General features: G+C 39.5%; 2 protein-coding genes across 3 annotated transcripts in view; both read left to right on the top strand.

The window, feature by feature from the left end:
• The window catches only part of hoxb3a (homeobox B3a), a 139,300-nt gene that overhangs the window by 105,588 nt on the left and 12,472 nt on the right, over positions 1 to 21,240 (top strand). The window contains exon 7 of one of the 2 annotated variants that reach the window (XM_084745121.1): positions 7,341 to 7,476. The exons of the other annotated variant lie outside the window; for it this stretch is intronic. The gene's annotated coding sequence lies outside the window, so the exon portion shown is untranslated. Of the gene's footprint in view, positions 1 to 7,340; positions 7,477 to 21,240 lie in introns of those variants that run through there. 2 annotated transcript variants of the gene reach the window in all.
• hoxb2a (homeobox B2a) lies at positions 3,841 to 8,860 on the top strand. The gene is made up of 2 exons (XM_084745134.1): positions 3,841 to 5,858; positions 7,341 to 8,860. Exons 1-2 carry the CDS (start codon positions 5,369 to 5,371, stop codon positions 8,153 to 8,155), a joined length of 1,305 nt encoding a protein of 434 aa, XP_084601260.1. The 5' UTR covers positions 3,841 to 5,368; the 3' UTR covers positions 8,156 to 8,860.

The following is a 21,240-nucleotide window of genomic DNA, read 5'->3' as shown; positions in this document are numbered from 1 at the left end:
GCACTGCTGGGCTCCTCAGGCTGCCAGCTGTGGCAAAAAATAAAAACACAAAACACAATAAAAACACAAAATATAAACTAGCAAAATATGCAAATAACTGCACACCAGGATTAGATCTCAATAACTTTAAAAAGTGAAGTGGTGTTTATTTATATCGACTATCAACTTTCAAGGATGACACATTCTTTTCAAATAATTTTCAAGCTACTGAATCCTTTAGAATCAGTTGATCTCAATGACAGAAAGCCGTGAACCCAAAACATGACTGCTTTTAGATGATGCTGAAAAGTAAATTTTATTTTAAAGATAATAGACGTCATTGTTATTTTACCCAAATCCTTTTAAAGCACAAATAACTGTTTAAAAATAACTGTTTGAATCTTGCACAGTTCATTTTGCACAGATGTTCTGTGATGTATACAGTGAAGAACATAGTCTGGAGATCATGTACAATGTATTCTGTCAACATGTGATGACTGAGTACACAAAACATGGTGTCTATCTGGTGTAGCTGTAAATTCTTTCAGACCATCTCTGGTTGAGGGGTGAACTGACTGACTGGCTGATGCCGCTATTGAATACTGGGTCAATACCTCAGGCTAAAGCTTGGCATCACTGTCAGAAAACTCTCCCAATAATTAAATCTTGAGCCTCGTGTAACATGGAACAAACGAAAAACATCTCTAACCTTTAGGAAAACCTCTCATCTGATTCTTGTCTCCTTTATGCTTTACAGACTAGACAAGAAGGTGCTGACTTGTTATTTTGCTGGTGACTCGAGACTTGAGGACCTCTTTCTAAGGAGGAAACATCGACTTCTGTTGTTTCTGTGTTACTGAACGCAGACATTGACCAAACTATTGAGCAAAGTCTGTTCAGTCACAGCTCAAACTCACTCAGAGCAGGCCTTGATATTTTAGTGACAAGTTTTATCAACTACAGTACTGAATCTGACTGATTATATTGATGTGATAATTCTTACGATCCTGAAGAAAACACCGAAAACAGACAATTTCTTGCAAATATGAAATATAATTTTAAAAAGTTGGCTTGGGTACAACTGAGGCTGGGCAATACATTGATATTATATCCATGAGACTAGATATCATCTTAGGTTTTGGATATCATTATATGGTGCATATGGTATAAGTGTTGTCTTTTCCTGGTTTTAAAGGCTGTATTAAAGTGAAGTGATGTAATTTCCTGAATTTACCAGACTGTTAAACTAGCTAGCTGTTTCATTTTTTGTCACTTACTCATTGTATCCACATTACTGATGATTATTTTTCAAACTTTCTGTTGTCTAAATATTTTGTGAAAGCACCAATAGTTATACCAATGTTACTGCAATATTAATATTGAAGTATTTGTTAAAAAATATTACATTTTCTTTCTCCATATTGCCCAGCCCTTGATGGAACCACTGAAACCCAATCTGACCTCTAAACTTGGACATTTCACATGTTCTTCTTCATGAACATTTCTCACTTTATTCCATTAACTCCAGTTAAGGTCTGCTGTATTTTGAAGCTGGTTCTGGACCTTGAGCCAAGATATTAAGTATGTTAGCTTCTCATGATCAAATTATGCTCCCAAACCAGAGCTAGAGAACACTTTGAGACAATTCAGCAGATGGTTGGAGTAATGTGTCTGTCTAAGTGTTGGACAGTTGTGTCCTAATTGGCTTAGTCTGATCATGCTCATTGAAGCTCATAGAGCTTTTTGACTTTTTTCTTTCGTTTTTTTTTTTTTTTTTTTTTTTACTGTTCAACTAATCCCTTGTTTGACTATTTAAATATAGTAACACTAATGATTTAACTTACTGACTGGTTTTAATGACTGTTGACTGTTGATTGCTGATGGCCCTTATGCTTTTTTTTTGCAGTCTTAAAGTCTTGCTAGATAATTTTCAATCTTGATGGGCTAAATTGTTCCAAATGGTTGATAGGAGACTCAAGATGAGTCACCTGTGAGCTTAAATATGGTGGTTGAACTAAAGAAGAACCTGGGAATCAAAACCTCAGATATGTCAGTGTAAAGGGACACTTCACCTCAAAATCAAAAATACATATTTTTGCTTGTACCTGTAGTGTTATTTATCAATTATTTATTTATCTATAGTGCTATGTTGGAAATGTCTGTCTTCTCTCCAATTTAACTGAGCTAGATCACATTAGCCAAAAACAAAAAATACATTTGAAAAGAGCAGTGTCTCTTTCCAAAAATCATGACCCTCTCGCTCAACATAATCCACAGACCTTGGTGTGAGCAGGTTCATGTAGGGACTACTTTTTTTTTTTACTGTGGTAGATATCTCCAAAACTAGGCAACTCACTCCGGCACTATCTAGATGGATAAACAGCACAACAGATAAATTATGTGTTTTGATTTTGGAGTGAACTGTCCCTTTAAGAGCTTCTCAAGTCAGCTTTCTATTTCTTTTTTCCCCTCACACACAAACACATGCTGCTCCCTCTGCTTGCTATGTGTCCTGTGTTGATGTTTATGACTAAAAAAAGCCCCGAGGCCTGCGCCTTGGCCTGGTCACGTGGTCTCTACACCCCCCCCCCCAATTCTCTCTCTCTCTCTTACTCTTTCTCTCTCTCTCCCTCTCTTTCCTCCCCTCTCTCTCTCTCTAGCACGCGCTTGTGCTTAGAGGCCTGAGAGCAGCATAAAAACTTGGGACATAAATCAGACTCCCATAAATAATGGCCGTACTTCCCTTTACATCTCCGTTGGACTAACAGACAATAAAAACACCAATAAGCAGAGATTGGATCTAATTTATTGCCTCATAAAAACAGACGGAGAGCTCGGCTCGGATTCAGCAACGCAGTCACCGCTGAAAACAGTACAGTTAGACTGTAAAATACGTTTACTGCAGGGAACATAACACTGATCTGGGTTCAGAAATTAGAATTGCAATTCAACGCGATTTTTGGATATTTTAGACAGGACAGATGTGTCTTGTTTTATCAGGCAATACTTACCAATTTGAAAATAACAATAGCAAAAACTATATTTCAACTATAATAGTAGTAGTAGTAATAATAATAATAATAATAATAATAATAATAATAATAATAATAAGTAGTAAAAGAAGAAGTAGAATATCAAGGTAATTTTTTACTTAGTAGACCAAACAGAATGAGCCATTCATGAGCTGTTACATCTGAAGCTTTTTTTCTTTCCTTTTTTTACACCATTATTAGGTCCTTGGTTGAATCAAAATCTCGAATATCAATAATCATATCATATCTAATAGTCATTACATTTTAAAGTTAGCAAAATCAAAACGTAGTTACTGGAAGGAAAAAGAAATGCTTTACCCTACCATTATAAATAACCCCAGAAGAAAAAAGAGACTGGTGTAAATAAAATAAATAAAATAAAATAAAATAAAATAAAATAAAATAAAATAATCCATATCTTCAGTCGACCGCGCTTCCCATGTAATGACAAGCATAAAAAAAATAACTTCTGCTCTCCACCAAATTTCCGGAATTTTATAGAAAAATATATTTAAAAAAAAAAAGTCAAAATGAGACGAAGAAAAGAGAACCCAGCTTATTGTGATGCTGGAGCTCAGTCAGCAGTTTGTATCTGCTGTGTTTTGGTTTGTGTGTGTGTGTTCAAGCAGCCTCGGCCTACTCACTGCCTGCGCTTTTCTGCTACGCTCAATGGCGCTCACTCCCACACACATTTCTGCCTTTTTTTCTGCCTCTTTTTTCACAGCCTGGGGGCAACGCCAAATGGCATGGGAAAGAGAGGCAGAGCTAAGTAAGTTATATCCATTTGTTCTTGCTATCTGACTCGTTTTTTTTTTTTTTTTAACATATAAGATATTTCTGTGCTTGTTTGCTGCGCGTAAAAGCGGCGTAAAAACAAAAATAAAAACATGGCGAATAATGGAGCTAGACGGAGAAAGACAGAGGAGTAAGACTTGAGCTTTTCTTGTTATTTCGGCAGAGAGAGGGGCTGCTGTCAGGCTCTTTGCAGCCACAGAAAGATTGATCACTTGAGCACTTCTTTTTTTTCCACTCGGGGCTCCTCGGGCCCCCAAAATATCCTCTTGCTAAACTCCGGAGTTCCTGATCTTTAGAAAAATCTACATGTGCGCCCTGTTGAGTCTGAAGCCCACTCAGTCAACACACTCTCACTTACTATTAGCCTTCATATTAATGTTGCTGTGTTATTATTTTTAACATTAGGAGGAACAGGACGTCTGAATGCGCCCTCTCCTCCTTTTTTCCAGGAGCGACCTCGCTGTGAACTCTGTGCGTAAACACACCCAACATTTTAACACACACACATCACACTGGAGAGGGTGAGGGCAGCTTGTAAGAAGAATTTTTGGAGCTTTTGTGCAGAGACTATTTTAGTGAGATTATATTTAGACACTCGCCTATTTAGGTTTCTATCTTTCTGTTGCAAACACACACTGACAGAATAATCCAGAATACATCAAGTAGTCTAATAAATACAAAAAATGTGCACTTACACACCCACAGGCTGCCTCTCTTCACAGTAAATCTAAATTTCTGTCTCTGCTCTGTTAGAAGCCATTCTGCTTCATCTTCACTACCGCTGAGGGGAAATCTTCATCATCCTCTCCTCCTGAGCTGCTGCTGCGCCATCTAAAACCCTCTCCAAGTTTTCTCTGTCTGAGTTGGGGATTTTCGGCCTCTGTCATGCTTTATAAGATTAATGAGCTGAGTGCTGTAAACAGTCTGAAGGAGCCATATTGTAAACGGTGCTGGCCAGCTCCGTCCACCTAATGTTAACCGTCATCACCCAGAGGAGCGCAAAAATGTCCAAAAGATGCTCTATTGTTTGTGCGTAACACCGGGCCGGGATGCGCCGACCCGCCGCCCACACGGCGCACATGGCGACCGGCAGCCTTCCCGTTTTCTCCCCGCAGAATGTACCCCCCGTTACGATCAAACAATAGCAGCAATCCTGTCATGTAGCCCCTCTTTGCCACAGCATTTGGTGGAAAAATAATAATGCTGCTTCCCACAGCCATCGCCGCCGCCAGGCTCGGGCCTTGGATTGGCTGTTTTGGGTCACATGACCAGGAATTGGCTGCAATTTCGCCCCATAGTTCTTCAGTTTAGCCTACCCAGGTCCCCATACGCTAGTAATATCACCAATATACACAATTATTATATAGCCACCGCATTGACGCCACTGCGGTCGGGAGCATACACGCTCATGCGTTTTTTCATTAATTTTTTTAAGAAGCCATATTGTGTTTGTGTGCGTGTGCGAGCGTGCGTGCGTGCATGTGTTTTGTTTTTTTTTTATTTTGGGGAAGGGATTGTTCGGGGGTCTCGCCGTGTGAGGGTGAAACCGGTCTGAGGGAGCTATGAATTTTGAATTTGAGAGGGAGATCGGTTTTATAAACAGCCAGCCGTCCCTAGCAGAGTGCCTGACGTCCTTCCCCGCCGTCCTGGAGTCATTTCAAACTTCATCAATCAAGGAGTCGACAGTAATTCCGCCTCCCTTCGAGCACACCATCCCCAGCCTCAGCCCCTGCACAGCCAGCCAGCCGAGACCGACTGCCAGGAGCCAGCAGAACCGGAGAGCCTCCGCCGCCACTAATGGCCTCCAGACGCATCACCGGGGCGCTCAGCAGCCCTGTCCGCCCGGCCAGGCCCCTGCCACGGCCACGGCGAGCTCGGCCGGTCCGCTGGCCCACGAGTTTCCATGGATGAAGGAGAAGAAGTCATCAAAGAAGTGCCCCAAGCCTGGGAGCAGCTCCAGCGGCGGCGGCGGATCCATCATCCCTCCTGCCTCGTCCTCCCCGTCGCCGACCGCCTCCGGGTACGCTTCGGCGGGCATCGAGTCGCCCACAGGTCGGTATATGCTGGGACGTGTATGTGTGTGTGGTGAGAGTGTGAGGGGTGTGTAGCCTGTGCTTTAATTTATTGTCTGTATCTACATTTCATTTCCACCTCACAAATAACATTCATTGCAGCATGGCTGTGCATAGATGACATTGTCTTTTTCTTCCTGTGCATGTGTGTGTGTGTGTGTGTGTGTGTGTGTGTGTGTGTGTGTGTGTGTGTGTGTGTGTATTGAGCAGTACTGTGATGCTGTGTCAACAGGGAAGCCATATCTAGACCACTGCATTATGCTGCAGTGCTTTGCACACACTTTCATCATGCATTTAAATATGCAGCCATAACACACCACCTCTGTCACTTAGGATCACAAGGATCAATATGTAGAGTTCATCTTAACACTGAGTGCACTGTTATATCTGTATCGTCGAAATTTCCAAAATGCATCATGTCCATATAGAATCATTTATCGTGCGTAAAGGCGTGCGCAAAGATGGATTTTTGGTATTTATCCACCTTGCAGATGCTTGCTGCTGCAGCCTGTATCATTCTGTTCATTGGCTGCTGTGATTTGATACCAGCAGCATCACCCTGCTATTATATATTCATAACACAACTGAAATGGTAGCCATATTGGATGGAAGTAGGAAATATAATGGCGAGCAAAATATGTTGGGGTGGGGGTTGGGGGCCACATCCACACAGGATCCAGACTGCACACAATCTCATTTTCTTGGTCATTCTGTCATTTACACTGACCTCCACAACACTCACTGCATTTTTAAAGTCTTTTTTTTGCTGTTATTTCTCACAAAATCCCACCCTATTCATTTTTAATTTTTTTCTCGTCTTCCTTTCTCGCTCAGTTTCCTGCCTTTTCTGTTCTCATTCATAAAGCCACTCAAGAGTTTTCTGTCAGAAACTGCCACATTCGTTTCACATCGACATTCCCACATTTCCCTGCACATTTCCTCCCTATCCCGTGATATATTTATTTTGCTGTCTTTGCATGTGTCTGATCACACGCTGCAGCCTCTCACAGCAGGCTGCTGCACTCTTACAGGAGAGTGAAACCCACTCTGACATTATGATCATCTGTCTTTATCTGCCTTTCCTTTTTCTTTCTTTATCATTATTATTATTTTTTATCAGCTCCAAAATTGCTCCACTCTTATAGTTATGGCTTTGGCTGCTTCTGTAATTGGAGGGAGTATTTTTTATGGGACTTTTTTGTGTTTTATTACTGTTTTATTGCAGACAGAAGAGCCGTGGGGATTTGTGCTCGATGCTGAAGCAGCTTATTTCTTGGCTGGAAATCTTACACGCAATAAAATCGCAGAGGTTTTACAGGGCTCTCGTGAAGTAGATTACAATTTTAGGTTTAAAAGAAATATAAAAATTAAAATAAAAAAAATGAGAAGCTCCCAAAGATTTTGCACCATAAATCCTCCACATAATTTCTCTCTTTCTTTATCCGTATTTGTCCTCCTGCAGACCCGAGCCAGGCGGGTCTGGACGGTGGAGGAGCCGGCTCCCGCCGCCTGCGCACCGCCTACACCAACACTCAGCTGCTGGAATTGGAGAAGGAGTTCCACTTCAACAAGTACCTATGTCGGCCCAGGAGGGTGGAGATCGCCGCGCTTTTGGATCTGACCGAGCGGCAGGTCAAAGTTTGGTTCCAGAACCGGCGTATGAAACACAAGCGCCAAACGCACCACCGAGACGGTAGCGGTGGCGGAGGAGGCCACGAATCCGGCGACCCGGTCGGATTTGAGCCGCTCGAAGGCGCCGATGCCTCGTCCCCGTACTCGAGCCAGCCGCTGGAAGCATCTGGCACCGGGGAGAGCGCGTCGGAGAGCGAGCCGGGGAGCGGCAATCCATCTTCGGCCGCCTACGCTAATGACAGCGGGGACAATGCACAACCCACGCCGGAGGAAGGAGGCCGTTTGGGCCGCCCCGAACGCCCACCACTGCCTGGGGCATCTGGCTCGTCAGACGCTGCTGCGACGCACCCCTCTCCGCCAACTGACAACAACCCGGGCTTGATGCAGCTCGGCGAGGCCGCAGCAGCAGTCTCTGGGCAGCGGGATTCCTCAATCACCTCCACCACCTCATCTGCTCCTCCTGCCGCCTCCTCCTCCTCCTCCTCATCCTCTACGCTCCCCGACCTGACCTTCTTCGCCGGGGACGCCTGCCTGTCACCCAGCCTGCAGAGCTCCCTGGACAGTCCGGTGGATTTTTCCGAGGAGGACTTCGACCTGTTCACAAGCACACTGTGCACCATAGACCTGCAGCACCTCAACTTCTGAGGCGACGTTTAAATAAAAATTCAAACCTGGTGGAGGAATGGACGGAGGGACGGACGGCCTGTGTGTGCGTGTGTGTGTGGATGAACAATCGAACGGAGGAGACGACACTCGGCGAGGACTCTGTTGTTTAAAAAGCATAAAAGCTTCTCGACAACATTCCTGAAACATTTCTGAATGAAAATTATGTTCGTTTTTTAAATACATATTTTTTCGTCTTCTTGCTGGTTTTACTTTGCGCCTATGTTGTAGTTTAAGAGAGATGAAGCTCATTTTATTATTTTTATTTTTTTTTTATCATGAAAGGAATTTTTTTCCTCCATCGAAATGTTGTGGATTTTTTTCCTCCCTTTGTCCAAATTTCAGGTATTTATTACCTTTCTTGTTTCTGATGTTTTTTTGTTAAAATGATCTCAGTACGCGTGGATTCGTTTCCTCTATTAGTCCATTCTGGTGCAGCTTCATGGATCCTTAATAACTTCTCAGGAACTGTTCACGGAGTCTAGGTGCAGATAAGCTGGACTGCTCTTAGAAAACCTAAACTGAAGAATGAATTCGTTCTCTCTGTCAGAGAGAAGCCCTGCTGATGACCCGAGTTTTAGACCCTAGTTTATTTATTGAGATTCTTTAATAGTGAAAATCCAAATTATTTATTGTACATATATTTTCATAGTGGAATAATAATAATAAAAAACACACAAACATTTACGATGTGGCCCATGTCGTTTTGTTTTATGGCCTGTGTGAATTCAAGGAGTGCTGAATAATTATGGAATGCGGTATTTTTATGCAACACCAATAATACAGTGCATTTTTTTTATGATAACCTAAATATAAAAAAAAATAATAAAGAAAATAATCCAATAGTTTATTTGTAGATATATTATAATTTTCATAATTTATATTTGGCTCCTGTTACTTGCTATAGTGAACAATATTTTAATTTCTTATATAGTCACTTTCATTATACATTTATATACTGCAATTAGCCGTAAATGGGCTATATCACTTCCAGGCTGTTTTATTTTATTATTAGATCTATTATTAAGTTTGTCATAATAAAATAGTTCTTATTTTATAATATTTTAATCTTTCAAATATATATTTTAATTCATATTCTTATTGGACTGAATTTTAAGTTTATAATCTATGCATGGCTCTGTCTGTATGAGTTCCCACACTTTACAATATAAATAGCCTGTGTGGCCTGATATAGCCTGGTATGGCCCACTATGGCTCAGCTCATGTGTTTACACACAGATAACCCTGAAGAAATGACTCAGACAAAGAGTGAGGTGTTTCCCACAGCAGATAAAAAGAGGAGAAATAGTCTGAGGCCACAGCAGGATCCTTGTTTTCCTCTGTTAGCTTAGCATGGCTATCCCTCTGCCTCTGTGTAGCAGCTAATGATTAGCTCCCTCAGCAGCAGCAGAGTAACACTGTAGCCTTTTTTACTGGCAGTAAAAGCAGAGCTGACCACAGATCAGCAAGTCTCAGCCTCTGTTTGTAGTTTGTGAGCTCAGAAGTCAACATTGTAAATTCTAAGCTAGTGGGGTGAATGTGAAATAAGTTAGCATGGCTAGCCGTGCCATTGGTGTGTGTGGATAGGATGCTAACTAGCTGCTTCTCCTCCCGCAGAGTCAAAATGGCGCTGAAGACAAAGCAGGATGTGAACAATGAGCAGTGGCAGCCATTACAGGATGACTGGCTCACTGTGACAGGCTGTGTGTGTGTGTGTGTGTGTGTGTGTGTGTGTGTTTGTGTGTGTGTGTGTGTGTGCGTGTGTGTGCGTGTGCGTGTGTGTGTGTGTGTGTGCGTGGGAGAGAGGGAGAAAAAGAATGTGTGTGTGCCTCTGTAATAGGGAGAGACTAAAAGAAAGGAACTTGACAGTTTTTTTAGACCACAAATATATGGCAAATTGCAACAACAACAACAACAACAACAACAACAATAATAATAATGATAATAATAATAATAATAATAATAATAATAATAATAATAATAAATAGCAGAATATTTTAAGTAAGGGAATACTGTAAAAGACAACATACATACATTTGAAGCATTAAAAAAACAAAATAAATTGGTCATTCATAATAAAAGTACATGATTTTAAGTTTTATGAAAAAAAAAATCTACACAATAATAAAAGTCTAATAGTAACTGGAATATATTTTCATTTAATATTTTTAAGACAAGATCAAATTGTCTGACTGCTATTCAGATTTGCTGATTCAGATAAAACAGGGATGTGACAAGCAGCTAACATAATATTGAATTAATATTTCTGGTATTTTATTGTAGTTTCATAGTCAGTAAAGTTGATTACCTTTGCATGTCTATTGTGAAACAGCTTTCATTCTGAGAAAATGCTTTTCTGACCCTTTAGACACACAACAGTAAGTCATTCCGAGTTCTGACCCAGAGTTTAATGAACCCTGATGAATATCCCAGAAAGAATTTAAAAAATGAGGACAAAATACTAAACTGTGGACAAACCATCTCCTTTTTTGTTTGTAGCACACGTGTGGTGCAACAAAAGAGCATGTGTGATAATTAAAAAATGCAGTTAAGAATCTGTATGTGTAACTTTTAAACTGAAAACAACACAACCTTAAGAGTAAATCTAAGCCCAGACTGGCAAAGGCAACATAACTGCTCTGTGAGAACCCAACTGAGACTCATGCATGTGAGCACAAGTTTTAAAGTGTACATGTAGTTCCCATGGGAACCAATAGACACAATACAACAACTGGGTTTTCTTCCTGCAAGAAACAGCACCACAAAGTCTTTGTATGTTTTGGGGTTCCTGATTTTTATCTCCACAGCCACCATTCTGCAGCAAGATGTTTTGTAACATTACATCTAAATAGGTTCTTAAAGACATCAAACTCTTTATGAAACTCTGTGACTCACATCCACCTGAGCTCATGTGATTTCACTTCACACTGTCTAGTCTTTATTTCAAAACAGCAAATATCACCCATTGAAATTTGGAATTCAACCAATACTACTACTACTACTACTACTACTACTACTACTACTACTACTACTACTACTACTAATAATAATAATAATAATAATAATAATAAAAATAATGGTGGAGTGTTTTAGTTCAGTGTGGTGCTTCAGACCACAAAAAGGCCAGAATCCAAACTGTATTCAGGGGCCATTCCCAGGAAATGCTCTAGAAACAGTCAGTAAAAGGTTAAATTCTAACTAAAACTTCCCTCACTGTGGATCAGTCTGGCAGCAGAGTTCTCACTAACTGAAATTTATCATTCTGGTTGACTCAGGCATACAAGATGTGACAAATGCGCATAGAACAGTTGGATGGTTCCCGAAAGATTTTTTTTCTTCATCTTTGATATGTGTTTATGTAAATTAACAGGTTTTTGAAACTGTAGTCATGTGCTCTTTCATATTTTTGTGGTCACATAGAGGTTACTTTGAAGGATACTAAATAATCAAAAGAAAAAGTTATAACTGCATGAAAATGAAAATCAATACTGTCTCTCAAAATAATGTAAACCAGTGGCAACCTGTAGACAGAAAACATTGGTGGACCCAGTATAGAACTATGGGGAACTCCACTGACCTAAGGCAGCAGTGATGAAGTTGAATCTCCAATAAAAACAAATATATATTTAATACTGACCTTTGATTCTGATTCCAGAATGTTTGAGACACATGAAGACGCTTTTGAGTCTTAATTCCTGCTAAGCTAACTAGCTACTGGCTGCAGCTACATATTTACTGTACGAACATGAGAGAGGGATTGATCTACACATCTAACTCTCAAGAAGAAAGCAAATGTAAATGAATACATTTCCAAAAACACTGAACCAGTCCTTTAAAAAGTCTGTTGATATTGGTTAGATTTCACTGTTAAACTCTAAAGAATCACATTTTAGTGGATGTGGAAAGAAATACAGTATTCAGGTCATTTTTTGGTAGCATTTAAAAATTTAGCCAATCCATTTTAAACCTGGTATAAGATCCAATCTGCATATCTGTGGATCAGGATAAGCACATGTTAATTCAAGTAGAAATACCTGCAGTGTGATATTGAATTGGCCAGATTACATCTGCATATGGTCTGTACTGGAATGTGATTGGCTCTCAGTCAGGTGTAAATGATTTCTGTACAATTTGGCCACATTCTTAAGAAAAAATATTGGCCAATAGGGTGAAAGGCCAACTTCTTGAGGCTTCAGCAATTAGCACAAAAATCAAGTGGATATCTGCCAGAGTGACAGAAAATTCCAAATAAGTATGTAATGCCACAGCAGACTGAGACTTCTTGGAAGCCCACTTGTTTCCAGAACAAATAATAAAAACAGTATTAAATCTTTAAACATCTCTTGGGACAAAGATAAATTAACTGATTTGGTTTATTAGCTCCAGATTAAGTTTACATCTTTGTGGAATAAAGACTGTGGTTATCTCAACCTGTAAACATAGAACTAAAATGGCCATATTAACTGTAAATTAGAGGGACAGTTCACCCCAGAATCAAAAATACATATTTTTCCCCTAGTCTGTCATGCTATTCATTCATCTAGATTTTTTTTCCATGAGTTTTAAAGATATCGACCGTAGAGATGGCTGCTTTCTTTCCACTGTATGGGACTAAGTGGCACTCAGCTTATGGTGCTGAAAGCACCAAAAATTACATTTGAAAAAAACAAAACCAGCATCTATTTCTAGAAATCATGACCCAGTTACTCAAGATAATACACACACCTTTTTGTGAGCAGTTTCCTGCAGGATTCTGGTAGATTCTTAAGTAGTTCTGGTAGATTCTATACTGCAGAAAGAAAGTAGTTCCTACATGAAACTGCTCACAGCTCACAAGGTCTGTGAATGATCTTGAGCAAGAGACACTGCTGTTGACTTTTTCAAATGTATTTTTGGTGATTCAAACACCACAGGACTAGTGGCCTCTAGTTCCATTATATTTGAGAGAAGGCAGACATGTCTACAGCCGATATCACCAAAACTCGTCAGCTCACACCAGAACAGCATAAATGGATAAATAGCACCGCAGGCCAGTGGAAAACATTTGTATTTTTGGGATGAACTGTCCCTTTAAGATCATATAAAAAGAGCTTCACTGGGTTACCAGACTGAAGACTGGGACGCACTGTAACACACTCTCTCTCTCTGTCCCGTAACCATCCATCTAAGTGTATCTTGTAGACAAAGAGATTACAGCAGAGTACATCTCTATGCAGGGAGACATATCTCACCTTCTGAGTGTCTGTGTGTGTGTGTGTGTGTGTGTGTGTGTGTGTGTGTGTGTGTGTGTGTGTGTGTGTGTGTTCCAGTAATCTCTCTCTCTCCTGGCTGTCACCGCCTGTCGACCTGCTGCCATGCTGTAATACGCGGACTGCTCCTTTATCTCTTGCATCACCGTCACCATCACTGTTATGATTTCTGCTTGCGTGTGTGTGTGTGTGTGTGTGTAATATTGCATAACTGAGGCGTGATAGATCACCCACTTAGCAACAGTGGTGAAATATGTGAGCAGTGGATTTTTATCATCCCGAGCGTCAAGAGGAAACTTTACCCTCAGACACACAGTCAGTCCTGCTGCTGACACACATTGCAACCTGCAAGTTAAAGTGGTGGGATTAAATAGAAAAGGAAGAGCTGTCTCTTCATGGTAGATCTCATGTGAATTACACTATCACTGTAGGTTCCACAGTTTCCAAAAGTTAGTAAAAAGGCAAATTATGGCTGTCTATAATAAAGGTTGATCAGTGATAAGCCATAATGAGATCAACTTTATGTTGTAAAAAAATTCCTTTGACTCCCAAACCCATTGATTAACACCATCTTAAGATCTACAACTGCACTCTTGAGTAAATTTAACACAGTTATAATGGCATTATTACATATTAGAAAGGCTTAAGAACAGTCAACAGATATTTCACAACCTGGAAACCCAAAAGTTGGCTCTTTAATGGCTTATAATTGATCACTAATGAATGATTTAAGACCCTCTCCAGCCCAAAATGTGTTTTTCGTATTGTTCCTTCACTGTGATGTTTGAGCCTCATTGTGCAGAATGATGCATGTGCAGTTTAGTTATATTAGTTATATAATGTGAAAACCCAGAATCCCCAGGTCACACAAATTGAGGATGGACTTTTCAGTTCAGAAACAGCATTACATCCTCTGGGACGATGATAAATCAAGGACCTGCCTTAGAATACATCGAAGACTGTGGATATCTGTGATTTGTAGGTGTAACGTCATCATCACAGCCAGTACACAAAAGATGCATGATGATAAAAACAGTAAGTCTTTCAGTGTCCATATGACAGGTGAGTATTGTATTAATAAAGACTTAAATGAAATTCCAACCATAAAAATAAAGACGTCATCTGGATGGCAGCATATGTCTCTTGAAAACCCATATGTACCTTTCAGCATTAATTTGGGTTTTCACAGATGTGAAAGTTACCCATGATGCCATGGGTACTAACACGCCCACATACCATCACAGCTGCAGAAGTTAGTGCTGGTAACAATCTGGACCTCATTTCCCAGAGCCTCCTTAGCACTACTCCTGAGCTCAGGTATACCTTCTGAAAGGTTTACCTTAAGAGAGGTGGTCTGAACCACTTGTAAGCTGTGCCTCAGTGATGAGCTCTGTTCATCCTGTCACACTTTTACCTTTATTAGTCCAACATTATGCTTTTCAAATGGACAGTTGAAGTATAGTTCACATCTAGACTACTGCAAATTACATCATTAGTTTAAAATGAACTTTAAAACAAATTTTCTGTGCAGAACGCATCAGGAGAACGTTGTCATTTAGTCTGTTCTTATCATGATGGTAGCCTAATAAAATATAGAACTTCTCCATAATATGTATTCAAATTGTGAAAAACTGGATTTTTTATATATTTATTTACTTTTAATGTAATGGATCTAAGTGAGGATCTGTTTTTTCTGACTGTGTGGTTAGTCTATAGTAGCCTGAACCCCAGACTAAACCTGAGAGATGAACACTGCCAGCAGAGGAGCACAGTGCTGACAGAGAACACATACACATGTGTACGTGTGTGCACACATATATAACACACTGCAATGAAACATGGATATGCTGCTACAGGTGCCTAATGTGTGATGAGAACAAATTTGTATTAGATATCATTTATCCTGGCCTTTCAAAGAAGTCTCAGGCTGTGTCATGTGTCTCGATTCATACTCTGTTTTATATTTTGTAGGCTATAGGTTACATATTTATTGTAACTATTACAAGTCTCATCTTGACCCTTAAATAGATGAAGCAGATGATCTTAAGCAGGAGGACATGATGTATATGATTAGTGAAAACAATGTGAAATGTGGACTCATCAGACCACAGCACACTTTTCCACTTTGCATCAGTCCATCTCAGATGAGCTCAGGTCCAGAGAAGTCTGCAGTGTTTCTGGATGTTGTTGATATATGTCTTTCTCTTTGCATGAGAAATGATGCATGACATGCATGCATGAGGTAGAGTCGTAACTTGTATTTGTAGATGCAGAGACAAACTGTGTTTAGGACTGAACCATTAGAGGATGTCCCTTTAACACACAATCATGATATTGTCACCTGTTTACCTGTTGAATGTTCCACAACTTTCATAGTCTTTTGTTGCTTCTGTCCAAACTTTATTGGAACATGTTGCAGGCATCAAATTCACAATAACTGTATATTTACAAAAAACCTTTGCCTTTGAAGTGATATGACATTGTTTATTTCAAGCATAATGAACCCTTAACTCTCCATGCAGACATTAGCAGCTGACACACATCACAGATTTCAAGTCAAAGTGTTAACTGTCAGTGGCTTGAATTTGAAATAAAAAGGAACATACTAGGTTTTGCAGCACACCAAGTAAGTGTGCAGCTCAGCTACTTTGACTTACATGCCTGCTTGTCACTGGGAACCAGCACTGTTTCCTGTCTTTTTACTTCTGTGTCATGCTGTAATGATGTGGTCAGCCAATCACAGCCCACTCTGAAGCAAAGCAGGGTGTTGGTCTTGAAACTCAAATGGAAATCAGTGTGGGTTGAAAACTTTGATTTGTTGCTTTGGTTGGATTTCAGATAACAATATCTGCAAGAGGGCTTACACTGCTGCTGCTGCTGTTGCTGCTGCAGCTCCTTCACCATGGCCATCTTGTTTATGAATTTTAACTATTCAAAAATTTCCAGTATCATTTGATAATATAAAATATTAATATTATCTTATTAACACTAAAAACACTACTAATAATATGATTTTTTTTTAAAAAAAGTCTTGTCCTTTGTGTGGACCCCTGGAAGAGTTCTTTTACTTAAATAAATAAATAAATAAATAAGCAAACAAACAAATAAATGAATAAGTAAGTAAAGAAATTTCTCTCAGTTAATGGCTTAGCTGTGAATTTCATGACATACTAGGCCTGGGCGATATAGGTGAAAAACCTATCGTGATAGTGAAGTTTCATATCAGGTAATATCAATAATTATTGATCATGTAGGTTGTGACTGACAACATGTTGTGTGCTCCAAGGGGTAGAAATGGCTAAGGTGATAAAATCAGTAATAATCATAATATTTTAGACCAAATAGCCTGATACTGTGACAGTACTGCCGGGATGATTTTCACAAAATATTAACACAATGAGTTTTTGATTTTTCATTAATGTGGATATAATGACTGAGTGAGTAAAGACAAATACTAGAACAGCTACAACAGTCTGGTAAGCTGGTTGTGATGCAGCCCTTAATACCAGGAAAAGACAACATTTATACCATATAACAATATAACAATATTCAGTATCCAGATGATATCTAGTAGGATAGTAACATCTAAAGCCTTAATAAATATTATTATTTTAACTAATGACTAATAACTTCCAGGGACAATCATTCTGACTCAGAGTCAGTATGTGATTGACAGAAGCTAGACAAATGTGGAATTTATATTCTACTTTCAGTATCTCATGTTTCAATTTTACAACAGAGACTCTGTGTTAGTATCAGAAACATGTGTTGGAGATGGAAGGTTGTCTTATATTCAAATAGGAGGAAACATGATGTCCCTGAATTAGCTACAACATATCTGACATCATTTTACATTTTTCCAAGGGCCTGAAACTTGACCTCATAGACAACATATTTAATGTTTTAACTTAACACCAGTTTGGAACATTCCACCAGTAAACAGATTAACTGGTAACAGATGAAACACTTGATTATTATAACATTCACAACTTGGAAACAGTTGTCTGTAAACACTGTTTATTTGTGAATCACTGCATTCAGGTTTTACACAGCGTCCCATTTATTTTGGAATCTTGGTTGTTCTGGTATAATTTGCTTCAGGAGTTTTGGGACCTGAACAATTTGTCAAGGTGTCTGCACCCACTCCCTGTCCTCTACTCTGAGCCAAAATGGCTGCCCAGCGTGTGAGAGATCAGGTTTAAAGAGAGGATACTGAGGATCAGGGCAGGGTCATGACTGAAAAAACAGTCAGCCACAGTTCACCCATGCACATGCTGCTGCTGCTGCTGTGTGTGTGTGTGTGTGTGTGTGTGTGTGTGTGTGTGTGTGTGTGTGTGAACTTTTTCCCGTATGAGCATTGGTCTTGAGGACAAGTAGTCCTCATGGGGACTAAAGTCCAGTCCTAATGAGGTAAAACATCATATCTGGTCCTGGTTGAGGTTAATAGTAAAGTGTGAATTAAGGTTAGGTTAAGGTTAGGGTTAGGGCTTGAGTTAGGCTGTCCACAATGAATGGAAGTCAATGCAATATCCAAACCAGAGGAGGTCACTCAGCAGAGTGCAGCTCTCCACCAGGCAACCAGGAAATAACATTTTGATTAGTTACTCTAAGTTAAAAATTGCAAATCACAGAGGTCCTTCACCAAAAGTAAATCAGGCTGATCCATCAGGTTGTATGCGCGAAAAGCTGCAGATAATCTCCAGGTCACTTGATCATACACAAACACACACACACACACACACACCTGAGGTGGCAAAAGTACACACATTCTTTACTTAAGTAGAAGTACAGATACTTGTGTACAAAAAAAAGATTCTTGTAAAAGATCAACTTCTTAACTGCAGTAAAAGTGAAAAAGTACAGGCTCTGAAATGTACTCCAAGTGTAAAACTAGAGAACCTCACCTTTTCTCTGTGGTCAAGTCTCCCTCTCTGTCTGTGTTGTCTTCTTACATCATTTATGTCTCATTACATTTTTGTCTCGATATGTCATTTTTGTCTTGTAACATGTTTTAGTTTTGTTAGATCTTTTATGTTGTTTCTGTCTTGTTATGTCTTTTTTCATTTTGTTATGTCTTTTTTGTCTTTTGATATCTTTGGGTCTTGTTATGTAATTTTTTTATTATGTCATTTTTGTCTCACTACATACTTTTTATCTAATCTTTTTTGTCTTATGTAATTTTTACCATGTTATGTATTTTATGTTGTTTTTGTCTTGTTAGATCTTTGATGTGTTTTTTTTGTCTTGTTGGGTCTTTTTGTTTTATTTTTTTTTTATCTTGGTATATTGTTTTCGTCTCAACTCGTCAAATGCATAAAAACTAAAGTAATGCACTTCTTTTGAAAATGTAAAGAGTAGAAAGCACTGATATCTGTGTTCAGACGTAGGGAGTAAAAGTAAAAAGTTGTCAGAAAAATAAAAACTTAAGTAAAGACCAGATAACTGTAAAATCTATGAAGGACAGTAACTAAGTATTTGTACTCAGCTACTTCCCACCTCTGACACATACACACACCTTGCCTCGACAACAAGTCCATTGTGTGTGTGTGTCTGTGTGTCACAGACACACAATGGACTTGTTGTCGAGGCAAGGTGTCGAGGCAAGGTGTGTGTATGTGTGTGTCACAGACACACAGACACACACACACAATGTACACGTGTACAGAAAGGAAATCATTTCCATGCTCCACACACAATGTACACGTGTACAGAAAGGAAATCATTTCCATGCTTCTCTGTTTTTTGTGTGTGTGGATGGTGTGTTTATTAGCATGCACTTAGCTAAGTTCCCATCTGTTCTATAGGTGAGTCAAAGGCAGATGATCAATGATTCAGCCTCTGAGGGCCCCATCAATACACACACAGCTCTGGAGTGTGTATGTTCAAGCCTCCTCTCTCTCTCTCTCTCTCTCTCTCTCTCTCTCTCTCTCTCTCTCTCTCTCTCTCCCTCTCTCTCTCTCACACACTCTCTCACACACACACACACACACACACACACACACACACACACACACACACACACAACTGTATATTGAGTTGTCAGGTAGGAGCCTTGGAGGATACACACCAGACACAAATCACAGTGTGTATGTGTGTGTTGATGCTCCAGTGTCCCTCCTGCTGTCTCTCTGTAATAGGTCAATAAAGAGCCATTCCACAGGATTTACTAGTATTTACCAAGGGACCATCACAGACAATTGTCAGTCAATATAACTGCACCAATTAAGAGCCAGTAAACAGACTGCTGAGTGGTCAGCGCAGACCGCTAACCAGAAGCCATGTTTTTTAACTACTGTCAGAAAAAGAATAAATGTGGGAGAAAATGAGATATGTTTTGTGATATTCTGTGATTCTCTTATTGACTAACAAGCAAGCAAATACAGGTAAATATATTATGGAATTAATAAAGAATGAAAGAAACAAACAAACAAACAGACACGAACACAAAACAATAGGAGCATTAAAATACTTTGGAATGTGCAACAGCACAAGAGAATAAGAAACAGTGCAGGAGTCTGTCTCAGTGTGATGATAAAAACCTTCTTGTAAACAAGAACACAGGCATCAGGTGACTCTGGAAAAAATGGAAATGCATCCAATGGAAAATTTTCAAAAAGCTGTACAATGTTTATCTGCACATAATAACCACAGTATGATCAGGACCACTGGCAGACTCAAACATGCCCCTCTCTTGGATGCCTCTATGATAGATAGGGCAGAATAAAGTGCCCCCAGGGTGCCCTTCCGATGAATTAAATGTGGAAAAGTTATTCCCAAAGACTGGGTTGTGACCCACAGGTGGGTCACAGGAGATTTTATTTGGGGTCCCAAATAAGTAAAAACTATGGAAGACATTCTGCAAATTTAAGATTTATATCTGCACCACACTTTTTATAAAGCATTTAGAATGTGTATATTGATTTACTGTTAGTTCTGCCACTTAGTTCGCCTCATTTATGAAGCTAAAATGTTTTATATTGTTTTCCTATTTAGAGATAATATAACAATGTGTGCATTTATTTATCATTTCTTAAGTTTTTAACATATGTTTTCAATAACATGTATTGAGATAATATAAGGTGATGTGGAAATGGTAGTAAACATGGTCAGGAATGTTCATATACACACCACTTAACTCTTCAGATTTATTGATAAGGCCGACTGTGAATTGGGTCATTTTTAAAAAGTGGGTCCCTATAAAAAAAGTTTGAGAAACATTGCTCTAGAGTGCCCTCCCAGTGGACAAACCATGACAGCACCAAGTGCCACCTAGAGTTGCCCAATGTCAAAGACAACATTGTAAAGTGACCTCTAGTGTGCTGTTTCAGTGAACAAATTATGAGAAAGTGCACATGAGGATGCCTTTCCAGTGGACAAAACATAATAAAGTGCATCACAACTTTCTCCACATACAGTCGGTGCCCTTTTTATTTTTTAGCCCCAGGCCCTCAAACAGACTGAGTCCGCAACTGGTCAAGATAAAGGACAGAGTGTTGTTGTGGCACATAAAGTGTCCAGCCTGAAATTCCACACAGTAAAGACACCCAAGTCCAGTTTTGCATGGAGGTGTTATGCCAATCTTTTCCATGATTCAAATATCCAACATGATTCAAATGGCAGTTAATTAGTGACACTGTCAGTACAGTAGTTACACCAGTGGTTTTCAAAAATTCTGTGCCCAAAGCACACCAGAAGGCAAGCCGAAATCTCAAAGTGCACAATGAGTATGTGCAAATGATGAAAACTGGGGTTCACTTTGAATCCAAGGATTTAAATGATTTTTTTCAGCATATAGTACTGATATAGTAATTTAAAAAT

Source organism: Lutjanus erythropterus, chromosome 19 (assembly GCF_056507025.1).
Source record: "Lutjanus erythropterus isolate fLutEry1 chromosome 19, fLutEry1.hap2, whole genome shotgun sequence".
NCBI lineage: Eukaryota > Metazoa > Chordata > Actinopteri > Lutjaniformes > Lutjanidae > Lutjanus > Lutjanus erythropterus.
Note: the sequence above shows the minus strand (reverse complement) of the source record. Positions and strands in the feature narration are given on the sequence as shown.